Below are 17,130 nucleotides of genomic sequence, written 5' to 3' on the forward strand. Positions count from 1 at the left end.
GCTCCGACGTCGCGGCCGCCGCTGGCGCTGGCCGCCCTGCTGACTTCGCCCCGCCACGAGTACGGACTCCAGCTGCGGGCCGCCCTCCAAGAAGGACGTCAGCGTGTACAAGAGGTGGGTACAGGAGGTGGGCGGGCGGCTGCCCTAGAGACAGCGTGGGACTGCAGCCTGGCAACCGAAGGCAGGCTCCGAGCTGCCCGGGGTCCGGCCAGACACCTGGCTGGGACCGCAGCCTGGCAGCTGGATGCCTGGCGCAACACGTCCTGACTCAAATCTCTTTGATCGTGTATGAAGTGCATGCTTGAGAGACTGCAACCGAACTTGCCGAACAACCTAATGTTTCAGTGTGTCGTGTGTGGAATTTTGGCACGCTGTCCGTGGTCAACACCAGGCCAACCTGGGTAAGATCTGTATTCCGTATTCAATGAAATGGGAACGTTTAATGAAAGCAAAATAGTCCACAACATGTACGCCTACGCTTCGCCACTCTGATGGGATGCGTTGTTTTTTTTGGCGTGTAAAACTGTGGTCCTTTCGTGTTGATGGGTTTTCAGTATTTCGTGCTTCAGACTGTTTCACCTGTCATTGCCATCTGACACTACAGACACGCCGGTCTTGGTCTGCCGTGCGCCACCACGTGCCTGCCGCCGCGGGAGGCGCTGAAGGCCGCCTCGCTGCAGCCCGTCCACCTCCTGCAGCTCTCCCAGCTGAAGATGGACTCCAGCCGCGAGGTGGCGCCACCGGTGGCAAGCCGCGCCGCCAGGGAGGTCGGTAGACGCCTCTGACGGGGAAGACAGGCCGCCAGGGAGGTCGATAGATGGGCCGTCGGGGAGGTTGGTAGACGGGCCGTCGGGGAGGTCGGTAGACGGGCCGTCGGGGAGGTCGGTAGACGGGCGGTCGGGGAGGTCGGTAGACGCCTCTGACGGGGGAAGACAGGCCGTCGGGGAGGTCGGTAGACGGGCGGTCGGGGAGGTGGTAGACGGGCCGTCGGGGAGGTCGGTAGACGGGCGTCGGGGAGGTCGGTAGACGGGCGGTCGGGAGGTGGTAGACGGGCCGTCGGGGAGGTCGGTAGACGGGCGGTCGGGGAGGTCGGTAGACGGGCGGTCGGGGAGGTCGGTAGACGGGCGGTCGGGGAGGTCGGTAGACGGGCCGTCGGGGAGGTCGGTAGACGGGCGGTCGGGGAGATTGGTACACGGGCCGTCAGGGCTAGACGGGCCGTCGGGGAGGTCGGTAGACGGCTGTGGGAGACGTTGGTAGACGGGCTGCTTGGGAGATCGGTAGACGGGCCGTCAGGACGGTCGGTAGACGGGTGTACTGCCAGTAGCTCAGTGTTAGGTGGCATTCCTTCCATTCCTCCCGTTCTGGCATCCTTTCGTGACAGCCCGCTCCGTGCCGCCAGATCTACCGGCGAGCCTGCAGCTACCAGCCGCCGCCCATCTCCAAACGCTGCCTGGCCATGTACCGCCGGCACGCCGCCGGCAACGGCTGCGCCTAGTCAGCTGACTGCAGGCCAGCTGACAACGAACGTCAGCTGACAGCGAGTCAGCTGACTCCGTCGGCCGCGCGGACGCGGTCTTCGCTGTGAGGACGCCGGCCTGTTTCGCGCTGTTTGTGGATATTCATTTCAGTGGTGTGATCCAATGAGGAGGTTCCGCGCGTTTTAGAGAAACAAACGTCAAATGTGGCATTTCTCAGGCTAGAATATTACCAACATGTCACAGCGCTTTATTGCGTTGAAATCGTGTTTTGGTAATTGGATGATGTGTCTTCGCTGTGAAATTTAAGTGTGGCGATGAAATGTAACTTAGCATTTCTGCCGTTTATTATTTTGAGCTTATGTATTGTCTGCTGTGCGAAATTACCAAAGGATGGCCCTAGGGTTCATCAAGGGCTCCATCGCCGACAAAAGGAAGGATTGTGGGCCATGTAATATGTGTGTGTGTGTGTGTCGAGGTGACCATATACCTTTTCTCAGTATCATCATAATGGTGAAAGATTATATGTATTCCCTATGAATTGTGGTTTGCAGATCCATGGATCTGTCTGTTTGAGGCAGATTGCAATTTGGGGAAGCAGTGGTGATGTCTCTATGGATGTTATTTTCGGCGAATTCGGAGCCGGCCATTCCGTTGCTCAGGTTAACTTCCACTCATTACTTTTCAAACGGGCCATAGTGTCATTTAGTTGAGGCATTAGGCCACTTCTGTCGAAGTGCGTCTTTGGCTCGCTGGAATTCTCCTTTACTTGCACTGGTGTAGCTTTGGATGAGATGTCACCCTGCGCTGGTGCGTCTCGCTGAAGAGATCGTCGTTCCGCTCTGGTGTGCCGCACTGAAGGGAGCGTCGTTCTGCTCTGGTGTACCGCGCTGAACGGAGCGCGTTCTGCTTTGGTGTACCGCGCTGAAAGGAGCGTCGTTCTGCGCTGGTGCACCTCGCTGAAGGGAGCGTCGTTCTGCTCTGTTGTACCGCGTTAAAGGGAGCGTCGTCCTGCGCTGGTGTACCGGGCTAAAGGAAGTGTGAGCGCTGAATGGAGCGTTGTTCTGCTCTGGTGTACCGCGCTGAGGGGAGCGTCGTTCTGCTCTGGCGTACCGCGCTGAACGGAGCGTCGTCCTGCTCTGGCGCACCGCGCCGAACGGAGCGTCGTCCTGCTCTGGCGCACCGCGCTTAAGAAAGCGTCGTTCTGCGCTGGTGCACCTCGCTGAAGGGAGCGTCGTTCTGCACTGGTGTACCCTGAAGGGGCGTCGTTCTGCCCTGGTGCACCGCGAAAGGAAGCGTCGTCCTCTGGTGCACCGCGCTGAAGGGAGCGTCGTCCTGCTTTGGTGTACCGCGCTGAAGGGAGCGTCGTTTTGCTCTGGTGCACCGTGCTGAAGGGAGCCTTGCACTGCCCAGGTGTACCGTGCTGAAGTGAGCGTCGCTCTGCCCAGGTGTACCGTGCTGAAGGGAGCGGCATTACCCGTTTCTGTTAGATCAGGCGCATCCGGTTTGATTGGTAATACCGGTTTTTCCAAAATTCTTCTGAATAGCTCAGAATTTCGATTCAAACATTTGATCTTGCCCCGCTCCTAGAGGAGAAATATCACTGAATTCCGTGCTCACCACTATGCAAATATTGCATGTCATTTGCATTGTTTTTTTTTCCAAAGTACGTGCTCTAATGTTTGCAACACATTGCTTTGTCAAATTGTTTGTGTAATAAACGCTACAAATGCTTTTTGCTCAGAGAAAAAGATGCGCGAACGTGAAGATATTATGCCGCAAAATCAACGAAACCTATACTATGGCCTTGATTTTTTCCCTGGGGCGTTTGTCACAGTGACTTTTTTCCAGGCACACTTTGCCTTCGGGATAGGAACATCACATGAGCCATAGTGACGCTCTTTTATCCGCACCAATAGGGGTGCCATAGTAGTAACTTGGACTCGAAAATAATTAAATTGATATTCTTATTTACTAGCGGTGGTACAGTGGCACCAACTAGCGCCATTATTAGATGTAACTGGCGCTGGAGTTTCACCAGTGTGTTTTGAAATATGCCTAAAGAAAGGACACTCACTTTAACCAACGAACATATCTGACCGGCCAATGCAAGTTAAGCTTTGATGGAAAGAAGAACAGTAACTAAAGTCTCACGGTCTGTCATAAAGCGAGGACAAAAGCACACAGATGTTTCACATCAGGTTTATTTAGTGTGAGGTCAAACTACGTGAGATTTTATAAGCTAGCAAATCTGCGGACCACGTAGAGGTGCAAGAGTGTGCGACGTGCTATGTCTCGAGTCCTTCCATGGAGCGCCATCGAATGTACAGGTCATGAAGGAGCACAGGGGTCATGTGGCAATGGGATCCGAACCAGGGCCCGACGTTGGAGCCGAAGGCGCTAACGACCCAGTAATTACGGCCCCTTTTTGGGAAGTGAATGTGGGCGATGAGGTCTGAACAGTGGGATAAGCCTATTCATACGATATTTCTGTCTTAGCATTTACAGGGCACACCCCGCTTCCTCCTTACAAATGGGGCATTAAGTTGAAATCCCGTGCTCGGAACTGCCACAACTCGGCCATTTGATTGGCGTTGTACACGCCAGCCCGTCACGTGCGGTTCCCCCGCGTTCCAGTCGCCTGGTGTTCTGTTTGCAGGTCTTGCTGCCATGCTCAAAACATTTGCAATTGAAACGCCGAAGTGCATTGAGTATGACGACCATGCCTCTATAGAGAAGATAGCCGGCAATGGAGGTTTGTGGTAGACGTATGCTTTGAAAAGACGAAACGAGCCGATGTCGCGACGCTGTCAGTCTCGGATTGCGGCCGCCCGTCGGACCTGCCCCATGTTGTTCGTCCTGAGCTTCGTCAGGATCTCATGTTCCGGCTTGAAACGGAGATCAGGGGCAACGATAGCTTCTGGTATGGTGTTGCGCGCATGTCGAGAAAAATTTCGCGTGCCTGGTCACATCACATGGTTTGGAAAATAGCTTTGGTCTGTGCATGGGTAGTACATTTTTATGAAAGGCGACCCACTTGCTGGTCCTCAATGTCAAGGCTGCATGGTCCGCGTGCGGCTTGAATTTGTTTGGACGTCCCGAAGGCGTTGTTTCATTACCAAAAAGGATCATTTTCGTCACAGGTTTGCATGACGACGTAGAAACCGAATGGATTTAACACGGGCTCAGAAGCCTGGCATTCACTGGACAGTTTTCAGCGAGGGGTAACTTCAGAATGAATAGGCACCTGAGAGGACAGGGTCGAGCGAAGGTCGTTGTCGGGGCGTCGGACGAGGGTACGCACCATCCAGACACCGTGGGGGGGGGGATGCGCGACCCAACGGAATGAGCCTGGGGCGCGAGGGTCATCCGGCGAGGAGGCGCCCAAAGCGGAGCTAACATTCCCGTGATCGACGTCCAGGAGTGCATCACAGTCGGAGGCCGAGTTTGAGCCAGATTCTGTACCGTTTTAAACCTTATTGGGCTTCCCACGGTAGAGAAGCGGTGAGGGAGCAACAACACCGAAATGTTAAGACGCTTGTTTACAGCAGAGGCGCGTGTGTAATAGCACGAATCGCACAAAATCGACAAAGAAAATGGACCGTCTTGGCCGGTCGCGGGAAGCGGGATGGACCCGCAACGTAGTGAAAATGTCTCGCCCATTTCGGTGGTAGCCCCGAAAGGGTCGACGAAGTCTCCAGTCGCAAATTTGACTCACTGCTTTCCATATCTGCAAGGCATGTTTCCTTCCAAGCCTTCTGACAGTGGTCATCAAGATGTCTGTGTACCAATAGCTTCTCGAACCTTACCAAATTCATCAAAATTGCTTGCACAATATAAGATGGAAACTTGGACGTAACGGTATATATCCTCCTGGCCGTAACCAAGGTCTTGATTTGCCTCCTTGCCGCCACCCAGCGGCCGCTGTGGGTACTTCTGTTTTCCTACCTGTCCGACTGGATAGTAGGGCAGGTTGCCCACTCACAGCTCAGCGCCGCTCAGTGTGCTCCTTGCGGTGTACGTGTGGGGTGCGCGGGGCGGTAGTTCCCGGTGGTAGTGTGACATAGCCCCAGAGTGTCACCAGGTACGTCACAGCCCTGTGGATCTTGTGTCGGGTGATGGGCGCCGTAACGTTAATGGGGAGGAGTGCCTACCATAATAATTCATGTCAGTGCCAGCGGCGTAGCCTGAGCCCTAGGGGGCGGGGGTTACATCGGGTCATAGGGGGCCCTCCAGCCAAGCGGCCTCCTGACATCGCTAAGGGGTCTTGTTTTTGGATTCGTGGTATATTCATGGTTTATTCGTGGTATTTTTGTGATATATCGGTAGTAGGGCTCGAGTCGTATTTGATGTCTCGGGATACGTCTATATGTTTATATTTTTTATATGGATCATGTTCTTAATATTTGGTATGCTCCTCAGACGTCTTGTATTAAATTCCACTAACTTAAGATAGGTGATATTACCTAGTATGTGAATACAAATAAACATATTAAACTCGAGGATAAATATGTAAGAACATCACGAGAATGGGCCAAAGCCCGAGTATCTTACTATATTTGGTTGAACACACATCCAGCTCCGCCGTGGACCCCTCTCGGGAGATTGAAAAACTGCAAGCGTTCCATGACGCAATCAACCAATGACATAACGAGGAGAATATTCACTAAAAGTTGTGTTTTAGAAAATTGGGAGTATCCCCGCACCAACGTCAACACCAATACCCCATCACCGAGTCCCGTCCCCCGCTTCTGGTACAACGTCTAAAAAGTCGTCGGGTAGTAAGGTTGATATGCATGCAATGTTAAAACCTGCTCCCACGTGGTCGCTAACCGAGAAGGCCAGCTGATTACGGCCGGGGACTCGGCGTCCCTGCTGTTGTGCTCGGCCTCCGCGTCAGCATCGGTATCCCGCGGCCGCGGGTTGGCCAATCGTTGCCAAGCTTTCAGAGTATTGTGCTGTCAGCCGCGTCATCTGACCTCGGCTGCCGGAGGTCACCGAATGGCGGATTACCTGCGGTTGGGTGGCATCTTCTGGTGACGGGCCGACTCAGTGGGCTGGCGGCTTTTTCCCTAGGTTGTTCCCGAATGATAAGTACCGTTCTCTCATAGCCTTTGGGGATATGTCGCTTCCCTCCTTCATACCCTCGGACCCCGCGAAGTTGACACGTCACCTCACCTCCCCGTAGCGCACGTAACTCTTGCGAGACGCTGTCTGTGCGCGTCACGCTCGGCGTCAAAACGGGAGTGCCGACCCAACATCAACATGTGCGTCCGATTCGGGTGTGATTTACGACAGCTCGGGATGGCCGAGAGGCTCATAAAGCCGCAGATATACAACCTTCCGTATCGAGGATCTGCTGCCGGCCCGCTAAACACGGCCCAGCCAGCATCGTCCCTGTGCCTGTCGGCACGCGGAGCGGGCCGAGCCGGGCTGAAGACAAAGCCCAACCGCGCACCAATGTCGGATCGGTTCCGGCTTCCACGGCCAGAATCGCGGCCAAATGAGCAGCTTTGCTGAGCATGTCGGACTGGCCCGCCGCCGTCCAGCTGCGGTAAACCTATCTTGCACGCCAGCGCGGGACGGGAGTCGTGATTGCGATCGTCATAATTCATCGATGTCATTCAATTCCGTAGAAACATCGGAAGCCTTTCACCAACCACGGCTAGCTATTCGCCATGCCGAGAAGGCACTCACTAGCTTTTAGTGTCTCTTACCAGAACGCTGCATCGCTGCTTTCACAACTTGTTGCTCATTTGAACTGCCTAGTTTTGTAAAATTCCTTTCGAGTTCCTTTCCCTACCACTGTCAATCTTCATAGCAAATTCGTTCGAAATTGTACAGAGTTTTTGCATCCGTCCGCGACCGAACATATTATTTGTTCTGAAGAATATGTTGCTCCGTCGCCTTCATAAACCGTACGAGACCTTGTGCTACCTGACTCAATTTGGCCAACTTATGCAGAAGATTCCAATTCAGCTGGAGGCTGGTAGCTTCGCGGCCTCTGGCCAAGTGATAGCCTACACTAATTATCCGAAATGTTGGCAAATTACCTGCCGTGTCACTTGGAACCACAGTACACAAAAAATAGAGCAGACTACTGGTGCTTAACGATAGTCTTGAAAAACGTTCAGATATTGATGGGAGCGGATGTTCTTAGATGAACAAATCTAATGTTTTGAAGAATGGTATGGAGGTAGCTGTGAACGGGGACACCTATCACGGTAGGGCAAAACAATGAACTAAGTATTGCTGGAGCTTTCGCATAGAGACGCTGACATAGAGTTGAATGCTGCAGTTGCCGAAAAAGAGGCAAATGCTGCACTCCTGCTATAGTGACTGAGTACTGCGAATACAAAGTAGGGAAAGTTATCATGATGGAAAGGGATCGAAGGAAAAATTCCCCGTGAGTACACACTGCGAAAGGCTCCCTTAGGCTAAGGCTCTTCATTGAATCGCTGTACCGTTAGAAGTGTCGAAGCACTTCCGCCATGCATGTGGAGGATCTGTTGGGCCGGTGGCTAACTTGATCGACCGCCTGCAAGTAAACTTGTGGTTTCCACCATGCTCGAAGCAAAATGACGTGCTTTGCGGTTTTGACAAACTTGTGCATGAAATGTAATCAAAACTAATGACGTATTGTATGCTGTTAAGCTTGGTATCCTTCGGCATGTATTGGCGGCTCAGGGGAAATCTCTAGTTTCATTGGTACTGGACAGTCAGGCATTTCCATGTTGCGGAACATTTGTATGATGGCCCTCAATGGCAGCGCTGTTTCTAGAATCACTGGTTATTGTCTGAGCACCAAGCTGTCATCAATATTAAGTTATCCATACAATGAAATATCAAAAAGCGCTGCTATCTTAACGGGTTGACGCAGTACGAGTTGCAAGCTCGTTTATGGAACTTATTTTCCTTCGTCCGGCGGCAGGTGTATGATACGGTTCCTAGTAGGAACAACAGCACGACCAAACACCGGTGTGTCGCGCTCAAACCAGACAAAATCAGCGTGATGTGGCGGCCAAATTGGGGCAATCTGCGATAAATCATTCGCGTGTGAATGTTCTCTCCACTATCTTCATGGGAGACCGGTGAATGGCACGTGGCAAGATATGGGAAAATTTATGTCTGTTTACTTTTGACAATCGTGAAATGACCCCGGGGGCCGAAGACATCGTCCTGTCATCCGGAATACTATAAGGAATCGGCGCACCCGCTTCCTGCTATGATGGAGAGGAGGACTGAGGGAGGCAGCCGTGCACTGTGCACTATCACGCCATCTTCCAATCTTGCTAACAGAGGTGATATTGCATCTTTTAGCACACGAAGATCGCGTTAGAAACAGCACTTACTGTGGCCCTGCAAGCCATGTACCTTTATGCATACCGGCTTCTCAGAACTGGCATCGGCCGGTAACCATTGCTGCCTGTCCCCCCCCCCCCCCCCCGTGTTGAGCTCCTGCAGGCGCAGCAACGGTACAGACGGCCCTCCCATTTTCCTGTTTCCGATCAGATTACGAATCGATTGTGTCACGCTGAAAAGCCTTACAGGCAGACTGTGGCTTCCATCCTCCCGACGATTAAGTGCAACTTTGAGTCAACGTTTGCCGCTTTGGGGCTGTTTTTTTATCCCAAGCGATGGACCGATGTGAATCAGAATACCTATCCAATGCACCGTTTATCGATGGTGGATAAACGGAAGCGTTAAAGGCTCGTGCTGGCGTTATCATCTCGGATTGATTTAATCTGCGTTGTAGGCATCCAGATTGGTACTTGCATTTAATCGTTGGACACACTCGAACGAAATTGCCGGCCAATCTGACAGTCAATCACTTGCGGAGGCAATAAAGTTAACACGCTTTCTCTCTTTCTAAAAAATCTCTCAATTTCTCTCTTCCACACGTTCATTTTCAAAGCAACCAAGTGGCAGCAGTGTCATGCAGCCTGCCTGTGTTTGATATTGGCGGACCCGTAATCAATCACACGCTACAGTGGGGATTATTCGCTGCTCCGTCAAACTTCAGATGACATGTTCACGCCGTCACACCACTGCTTACAACGTCACGGGCACCTCCGCCGGGCTCTCACGCGTGAAAACGGCCGCCAGCGCAGGGTTCGCGGCTTTTATATGCCGCGGCGCCGCGGAGCGGACGTCGTCAAGTGACCAAGTAGCTGTAGCTGGTTTGAATTAGTGATGCCTTTAATATTGAAGTCACTACATATGCATAAATGTATCCTCTTAAGGAGATTCTTTCATTATGTTCCTCAACCCTGCTAAAGGCGTTACCTCCTCATCAATTTTGTTTCTTCGTCAACTCGTCATTTGGAGCCGGTTGTACTGTTTTATGGCTCTCATACACGGTAAGGGCTGTGGGCAGCAATCCTCCACTCTCATCAGAGGTAATCAAATCTCATTATCCCATAAATATATTGAGGATTGATGTGTCAATGCAACCTTGAAAAGCACATGTTCCATGCAAGAACCGTATGCCTTCCAAGAACGTTCTGATCTCAGATTCGAATAAATCAAACACATGTGCACCACATCGATAAAAGCTAACAAAGACTACAGCGAACAGGCGATCTGATGTATGCTTCATTAGCTAAGCCACTGTAACTACCGTTAACTTAAAGAAGGAAGAAAATTATCGCTCCGAAAATGGCAACAGTTGTGCCTGCAATAAACCAAGCAGAAATATTGTGAAAGGATGCTCCCAAAGGCCATTGCCTGTTCATGTAGCTTGATCGGTCTTTACCTTGGGACCTAGATCTCTGAATTCGTCCCCGCTCACGACTTGGATTTGAATCCACTATGGTTTGGTACATGGGCTCTAATCTCTGTAACTTTTTCTCTAGCTTCCTCGTGGGCATCAGCGTAGAACCAAACGACAAAAAAAAACTTACCAAAGGTGCAGGGATTTCACTAAAAACTGCATCTCGATTGCTGTACCAATAAAAGGACGTAGCCGGTTGGGACCACGTCACACTCATCTATCACAGAATAAGACAAATGCGCGAGGGTACCGGTGATCACTCTCAGATGTTGTGCTGGCCTGCCGCTTGCCGCAACTTGTGACGAATGGTCGGACGTTTGTCATGAACAGGCCTGGGTAATGTCAGACTCAAATGTTTTGACATTTGCTCACCGGCATCGACACGGTTCAAAGCACCAGTGAATCACAGGGGCACGTTTAGTGTAGCATGAAATTCGTCGCTCGTCCACGTTTTGCGGCTGTCCTCCCGGAATTCAATGCTGCTGGTTGGCTGCGTTCAGTAATCTGCACGAATGGACATGATTCATGCCGAGGACCTCGTGAAATCTTTTGGACTGAGTCTGCTTGGGGATATGTTCTTGAAAATATGTTCTCTAATATTCTCTTAAAATGTCGGCATGATGCATCTCACAAATTCCGCGAACCAAAAATGGCCTCTAACATGCGCTTCGTTTTAGGAAGTTGTCTTGCGTCTCAACAAAGTGGCATGATATGTGCAGATGGCTGCAATGCAGCTCATTTCATTTTGGCCCATTGACCTCACAACTACGCTCTATGCTTTATACGTTTGTAACGTTGGTCATATTCAATTACCTTGTCTGCCCCACACATTTTTCCGTTCCTGCACCCTAAAATACAATCAGAATTCAGTACAAATTCCTCAGTTAGCCAAGGGTGTTTAAACATTTAAGGAAAAAAATACACCAAATGGTTTGCACGGGTGGCTCTGAGTTCAGAGTACCTGGTAAGCATAGCTTTTTGCGTGAACCCTGAACACGCCACACAAGTCGTGCTGTCCAGTTAACAGATAATTTTGCCCCCGCCCTTTCGCCACGAAGGGATGCGGAGTGTTTCAACTGCCGCACAATGCTGCGACACGGCCGCCCCGGGCCTGCGTTGACCCTCGTTGGCCAGCTGCCAGCTGACCTTTACATTTCAGTCGGGCCAAGCGATATGACCTCTGTGGAACTCGTACCCAGTACCTCTGAACGACGAGTTCAGTATCTTTCCCCTAGACCACGGAGATGGTTATCTTTCTCGGTGATCTTAAATACGAAATCGTCATGTGGTCATCGGTCGTCAATACGTGTGTAACCAGGACGTCATGTGGTCATCGATCGTCAGTACGTGTGTAACCAGGACGTCATGTGGTCATCGGTCGTCAGTATGTGTGTAACCAGGACGTCATGTGCTCATCGATTGTCAGTACGTGTGTAACCAGGACGTCATGTGGTCATTGGTCGTCAGTACGTGTGTAACCAGACCGTCATGTGGTCATCGATCGTCAGTACGTGTGTAACCAGGACGTCATGTGGTCATCGATCGTCAGTACGTGTGTAACCAGGACGTCATGTGGTCATCGGTCGTCAGTACGTGTGTAACCAGGACGTCATGTGGTCATCGGTCGTCAGTACGTGTGTAACCAGGACGTCATGTGGTCATCGGTCGTCAGTACGTGTGTAACCAGAACGTCATGTGGTCATCGATCGTCAGTACGTGTGTAACCAGGACGTCATGTGGTCATCGATCGTCAGTACGTGTGTAACCAGGACGTCATGTGGTCATCGGTCGTCAGTATGTGTGTAACCAGGACGTCATGTGCTCATCGATTGTCAGTACGTGTGTAACCAGGACGTCATGTGGTCATTGGTCGTCAGTACGTGTGTAACCAGACCGTCATGTGGTCATCGATCGTCAGTACGTGTGTAACCAGGACGTCATGTGGTCATCGATCGTCAGTACGTGTGTAACCAGGACGTCATGTGGTCCATCGGTCGTCAGTACGTGTGTAACCAGGACGTCATGTGGTCATCGGTCGTCAGTACGTGTGTAACCAGGACGTCATGTGGTCATCGGTCGTCAGTACGTGTGTAACCAGACGTCATGTGGTCATCGATCGTCAGTACGTGTGTAACCAGGACGTCATGTGGTCATTGATCGTCAGTACGTGTGTAACCAGGACGTCATGTGGTCATCGGTCGTCAGTACGTGTGTAACCAGGACGTCATGCGGTCATCGGTCGTCCAGTATCGTGTGTAACCAGGACGTCATGTGGTCATCGGTCCGTCAGTACAGTGTGTAACCAGGACGTCATGTGGTCATCGGTCGTCAGTACATGTGTAACCAGAACGTCATGTGGTACGTCGTCAGTCGTGTGTAACCAGAACGTCATGTGCGTCATCGATCGTCAGTACGTGTGTAACCAGGATGGTCATGTGGTCATCGATCGTCAGTACGTGTGTAACCAGGACGTCATGTGGTCATCGGTCGTCAGTACGTGTGTAACCAGGACGTCATGCGGTCATCGGTCGTCAGTACGTGTGCAACCAGGACGTCATGCGGTCATCGGTCGTCAGTATGTGTGTAACCAGGACGTCATGTGGTCATCGGTCGTCAGCACGTGTGTAACCAGGACGTCATGTGCTCATCGATCGTCACTACGTGTGTAACCAGGACGTCATGTGGTCATCGATCGTCAGTACGTGTGTAACCAGGACGTCATGCGGTCATCGATCGTCAGTACGTGTGTAACCAGGACGTCGTCACCCATGCCGTTTCCCTCCCTTGGTTTCCAAGTTCTGCCGTGTTGGGACGGTACTCGTGCATGTGGGGTACTGCCGAACACTGCGGATCTCTGAACAATACAGGGGCATCCGCTTCCTGTCGAGAGCCAACACTGGTCTGAGGAAATGCGTGAGCATTCATCAGCCGATCCCATTGCATACGGATCTGTAAAGACAGTCCAGAAATCGATCCCCATCACGCCCGGACTTAGCGAAAACATAGCCTATGCCACATGGACGCCCGCGACGGGCTGAGTAACGCCTGGGGACAGCCTCTGGAGATACCTCCCGCAGGCAGACGGGACAGTGGCCTTGGCCCCAGCTTACGTCATGTGCCGCTGCCTCCGCACTGCAGCCGGGCCGACAGGGAAACGGGACTGTCACGGCCACCTGGGTCTAGCCCGCGTGTTTTCTCAGGAACTTTAACCCGTTTGGCCACTGCGTTACTTGCGACGTCACGCACAGACAACTGTGGCTGTTTTATCCAGGGAATTGCTGCAGATGCCTGTACTTATTTCCGTCATTATAATCACCAGGGCTAATCTTTTGGCGCTGCATTTAACACTGAGGTGGAATTCGCTCTTCCCGCACGCGTATTGAATGCATATATATATATATATATATATATATATATATATATATATATATATATATATATATATATATTACTGAAGATTGAAGTAACTGGATTTCACCCATCAAGCCACCCAATTATTTTGCCAACCCTGACCAGAGTCCATGTTGTTGGACTCAGAATCCCCAATGGTGCAGCCCACCTTCCGTTTTGGGAGTTGTACTCCGAACAACATTCAGCGCGTTAGAAATATTGACTAGCTGAGCTTGCCACCCGTTCACGCCGACCAGCAAGCTCTAGGGTTCTACTTTGGTAAATTTTTAGCCTATAACATTGCTTTAAAATGTCCTTCACGTCGAATCATTAGATCTGCGTGCACCAAATCCTATCATCCTGAGGCGCTGGAGATGCTGAATGCTGATATCAAGAATAACAATGCCGGGAACATTTTTGCGGTTACTATAGGTTGATCTTACGTTGGGTTAGAGCTTGAAAAGTGCAAAAATTTGCCCACAAAAACGCTATTTCAAGAACCGAAGCGATAAAGGTGCACAAAAGTACTGCTGGGGCCTTTCAGAGTCATGCCATACATCAAGTGGCATTTTACCACCTCTGTAAGTGTAGGGCAAGATGCTTTGATTTGTGTTAGCTTCATAAGCTATTGTGAAGTTACTAGAAGCTAAGAGATCGTGAATGACTGCATCCCGTAAAGCTTGAAAATTATGCAATGGGAACTGCCAACTTGATAAACGTCAAAACGTTGAACAGGCATGCGAGACCATTCTTCTCTGGCGCTGTCAATCTGTTCCAATTATAAATGAAAACAAGTATTGATGACGACTAATGACGACAAGTGTTAAAGATGAATGACGCGTTTAGTCTGGGGTTTTCTTTTAACACCTGGAACGACTGGCCATGTCCAAGCTCACTTCTCGTTCTCAGCACTGAAGCAATGACCGTTTCGTTCTCAGCACTGAAGCAACGACCGCTCCGTTTCAGTGCTATGTTCGTGCTCGGCCGACTGTGAGCTGTCACGTGTTCAGACGCAGCCGGTGAATTTGGTAGCCCCGACTCGCGACCGATCGCCATGTCGCACGCGCCGGGCCCGGACGCGGGCGCCCGCCGGGGCCGCGAGTCCGGTCCGCGCTCGCCCGAGGTCGAGCAGCCCCCGTCGCCGCACTCCGACCGTCTGAGCCACACAGGTGAGAAACTGGGCCCTCTCACGGACCTACGCGGCACCGACTGTCCCAATAAACCAGACAGTGTGGGCAGTTCGGCACCCCCCCCCCCCTCCCCATCGGAGTGAGAGAGGGGCTGATTGCAGTATGCCATCGTGAGCACATTCAATAGCCATTTTACTCACTGTTATTTGTATTATATGCCGGTTATCTATGTTACATGCCGGGTGTCGGCGTCCTTCGAGACGGAAGTGGTTACGGCGTATTGAAGATTTAGCAAGGATCAACGAAGCGACAAACTACTTTAAGTATTTTTCAATTCATGAGTGGCTGTGTGATGTTTCTTGTAAGCGTGCCTCTAGACCCTATGATTTTGAAGGCTTGACCCGAAGCTCGGAAAAATGTGTAATGTGTGAATGTGATCTTAAAAATATAAACAATGTACTGTATGGGGAGTCCCATGAAGTAACTCAAGTCACCAAACCCTGATAGGCGGAGTCACCCATTGGTTTTTGTTCTATTCAACAACGTTCAACACGACCATAAGAGCTCGAGGTAGCTGGGAATGCGGTAAACTGCCGGATGTGCCAACGTAAGAACGTACTCACGATATTTCAGCTTGAAACTTATCGAATCACGGAATCGAATTAAACGCCTGCAAGGAGCCTGCTGGCCAAGAGCCCTCCTTTCCTGCCTTCTCAGTCACGTGGCATTATGTCCAAATGTTTTCTCCTGCGTCGCTTGTCTTCGGAGAGTTCGTCGGCATGATATTGTCGGCGGTGGACGCTGGCGTTGTCCCGTCGGACGTGGCCGGTGTCGGAGCGAGGCGGCCCCTCTGGTGTATGGCCACTCTGTTGGATGTGCCTGACGACCAGCGGCTGAATGAGCGATGAGGATGCGATCCGGATCCACGAGCTCAAGAGGCATGCACACTGATGACCTGGTGGTCACCGTCCAACCAGAACGATACACAGGGACATTTGTATTGGAATGTTTTTTGGTATAATTGGCATGATTTGTATTGGCACAACCCACCGGTGGTAGGGTCTGGGCTCAAGCCGATTAAGGGCAGAGCTAATAAGGGGATGGGCGGACCACGCCGAGCATTGCGGCACGTTCAACTTTGGCCACCAAATTGCGTTTTTGAACTGTAATTCGAACTGGAAGTTGAACTGGAATTTGAATTGGAAGTCGATCGGGTGGTGAGATCATGGCACACACAACGAACTGTTCGTAGTGGGCTCTGTTTCCTGAAATTCGAGCAACTAAAATGTTTGGACCAAAGTTATGAAAAATTGCGCTTATTTGTTTTGCTTTATTGTGACTTCAGTGGCTACCTATAGATTTCGCTGATGCTGTCTCAGCCGGCTCCTGTATGCTAAAATCTGATTTGCATTGATCCTTATGGCCTTCCACACGTGTCGTGGGCGCCAGTTTCATTAACTTGGCGTCCTATGTCAGCCATACAAGAAGACGCTAAAATAGAATATGTTTAGCTCGGATTTCAATATTGCTAGCAGTCGCTTGATCTCGTACTCTGTCAGAAAAATCAGCTTAAAGTGGACTCGGCATTTTTCGTAATGAACTGCCATCAAGGTCAATGAAACCACCTACGCTCAAGAACTGTAGTCATCTACACCCGACGCACCAGTACATCACCATCACCATCACCATCACCACCACTACCACCACATCCGAGTGCCGTGCAGGCCGGATTCAATGCTGAGAACAGACAGAGGCTATGTAGGAGCGTTAGCAGCTAACGCGGCGCCCATCACCTGACGTACCAGTATATCACCATGAAACATCCGAGTGCCGTGCAGGCCGGATTCAATGCTGAGAACAGACAGAGACCATGTAGAAGCGTCAGCAGCTAACGCGGCGCCCATCACCTGGCCGGCGCAGAGTGCAGGAGGCCGGCGCAGAGTGCAGGAGGCCGGCGCGCAACTGCCCCCGGGTGAGCAGCCCGCTCCCTACGACGCACGAGAGCACTTCATGGCCCTACGTGCCGGTGTCGGGGAAAATGCTGCCAACCGGCCACCGGCATCCCGCACAACGTTTCCTTTTGCGCAACGAGTGGCTGCTTGACCACGTTCCCGCCTGGTCTCATTTACGCTACGCTCGTAGCGAGACGTGTTCCTTGTGACTGGCCCAGAAGTCATCAGTTGGTATTATGTGCTGCAGTTACGGTGGCAGGCATGTCAATAAGAACTGTGGAATTCGGCCACAGTTTATTCCGCCCGGTGGCAGACATGTCAATAAGAGCCGTGGAATTCGGCCACAGTTTATGCGGCCCGGAAAGTGTTCTCATGCTTCTCAAGCTTCTCATGTTCTCAAATATTACGTT

The 17,130-nt window shown here is 51.4% G+C and overlaps 1 protein-coding gene and 1 long non-coding RNA gene across 3 annotated transcripts in view; both read left to right on the top strand.

The window, feature by feature from the left end:
- The first annotated feature begins 77 nt into the window (after positions 1 to 77).
- Positions 78 to 3,209, top strand: LOC119093955 (uncharacterized). Its single transcript, XR_005093725.1, has 3 exons — positions 78 to 114; positions 605 to 767; positions 1,400 to 3,209. It is a non-coding gene; the product is annotated as an uncharacterized LOC119093955 (long non-coding RNA).
- Positions 3,210 to 5,490: 2,281 nt separating this feature from the next.
- LOC119093773 (echinoderm microtubule-associated protein-like 2) overlaps positions 5,491 to 17,130 on the top strand; it is a 66,050-nt gene continuing 54,410 nt past the window's right edge. For both annotated transcript variants that reach the window (XM_037216780.1, XM_037216782.1), the window contains exons 1-2: positions 5,491 to 5,559; positions 14,605 to 14,807. In XM_037216780.1, coding sequence (XP_037072675.1) covers positions 14,693 to 14,807 — 115 coding nt within the window. In that variant the 5' untranslated portion in view covers positions 5,491 to 5,559; positions 14,605 to 14,692. The remainder of the gene's footprint in view (positions 5,560 to 14,604; positions 14,808 to 17,130) is intronic.

This window comes from Pollicipes pollicipes, unplaced genomic scaffold (genome assembly GCF_011947565.3).
Source record: "Pollicipes pollicipes isolate AB1234 unplaced genomic scaffold, Ppol_2.1 Scaffold_4002;HRSCAF=4701_pilon_pilon_pilon, whole genome shotgun sequence".
In the NCBI taxonomy this organism is placed as follows: Eukaryota; Metazoa; Arthropoda; class Thecostraca; order Pollicipedomorpha; family Pollicipedidae; genus Pollicipes; species Pollicipes pollicipes.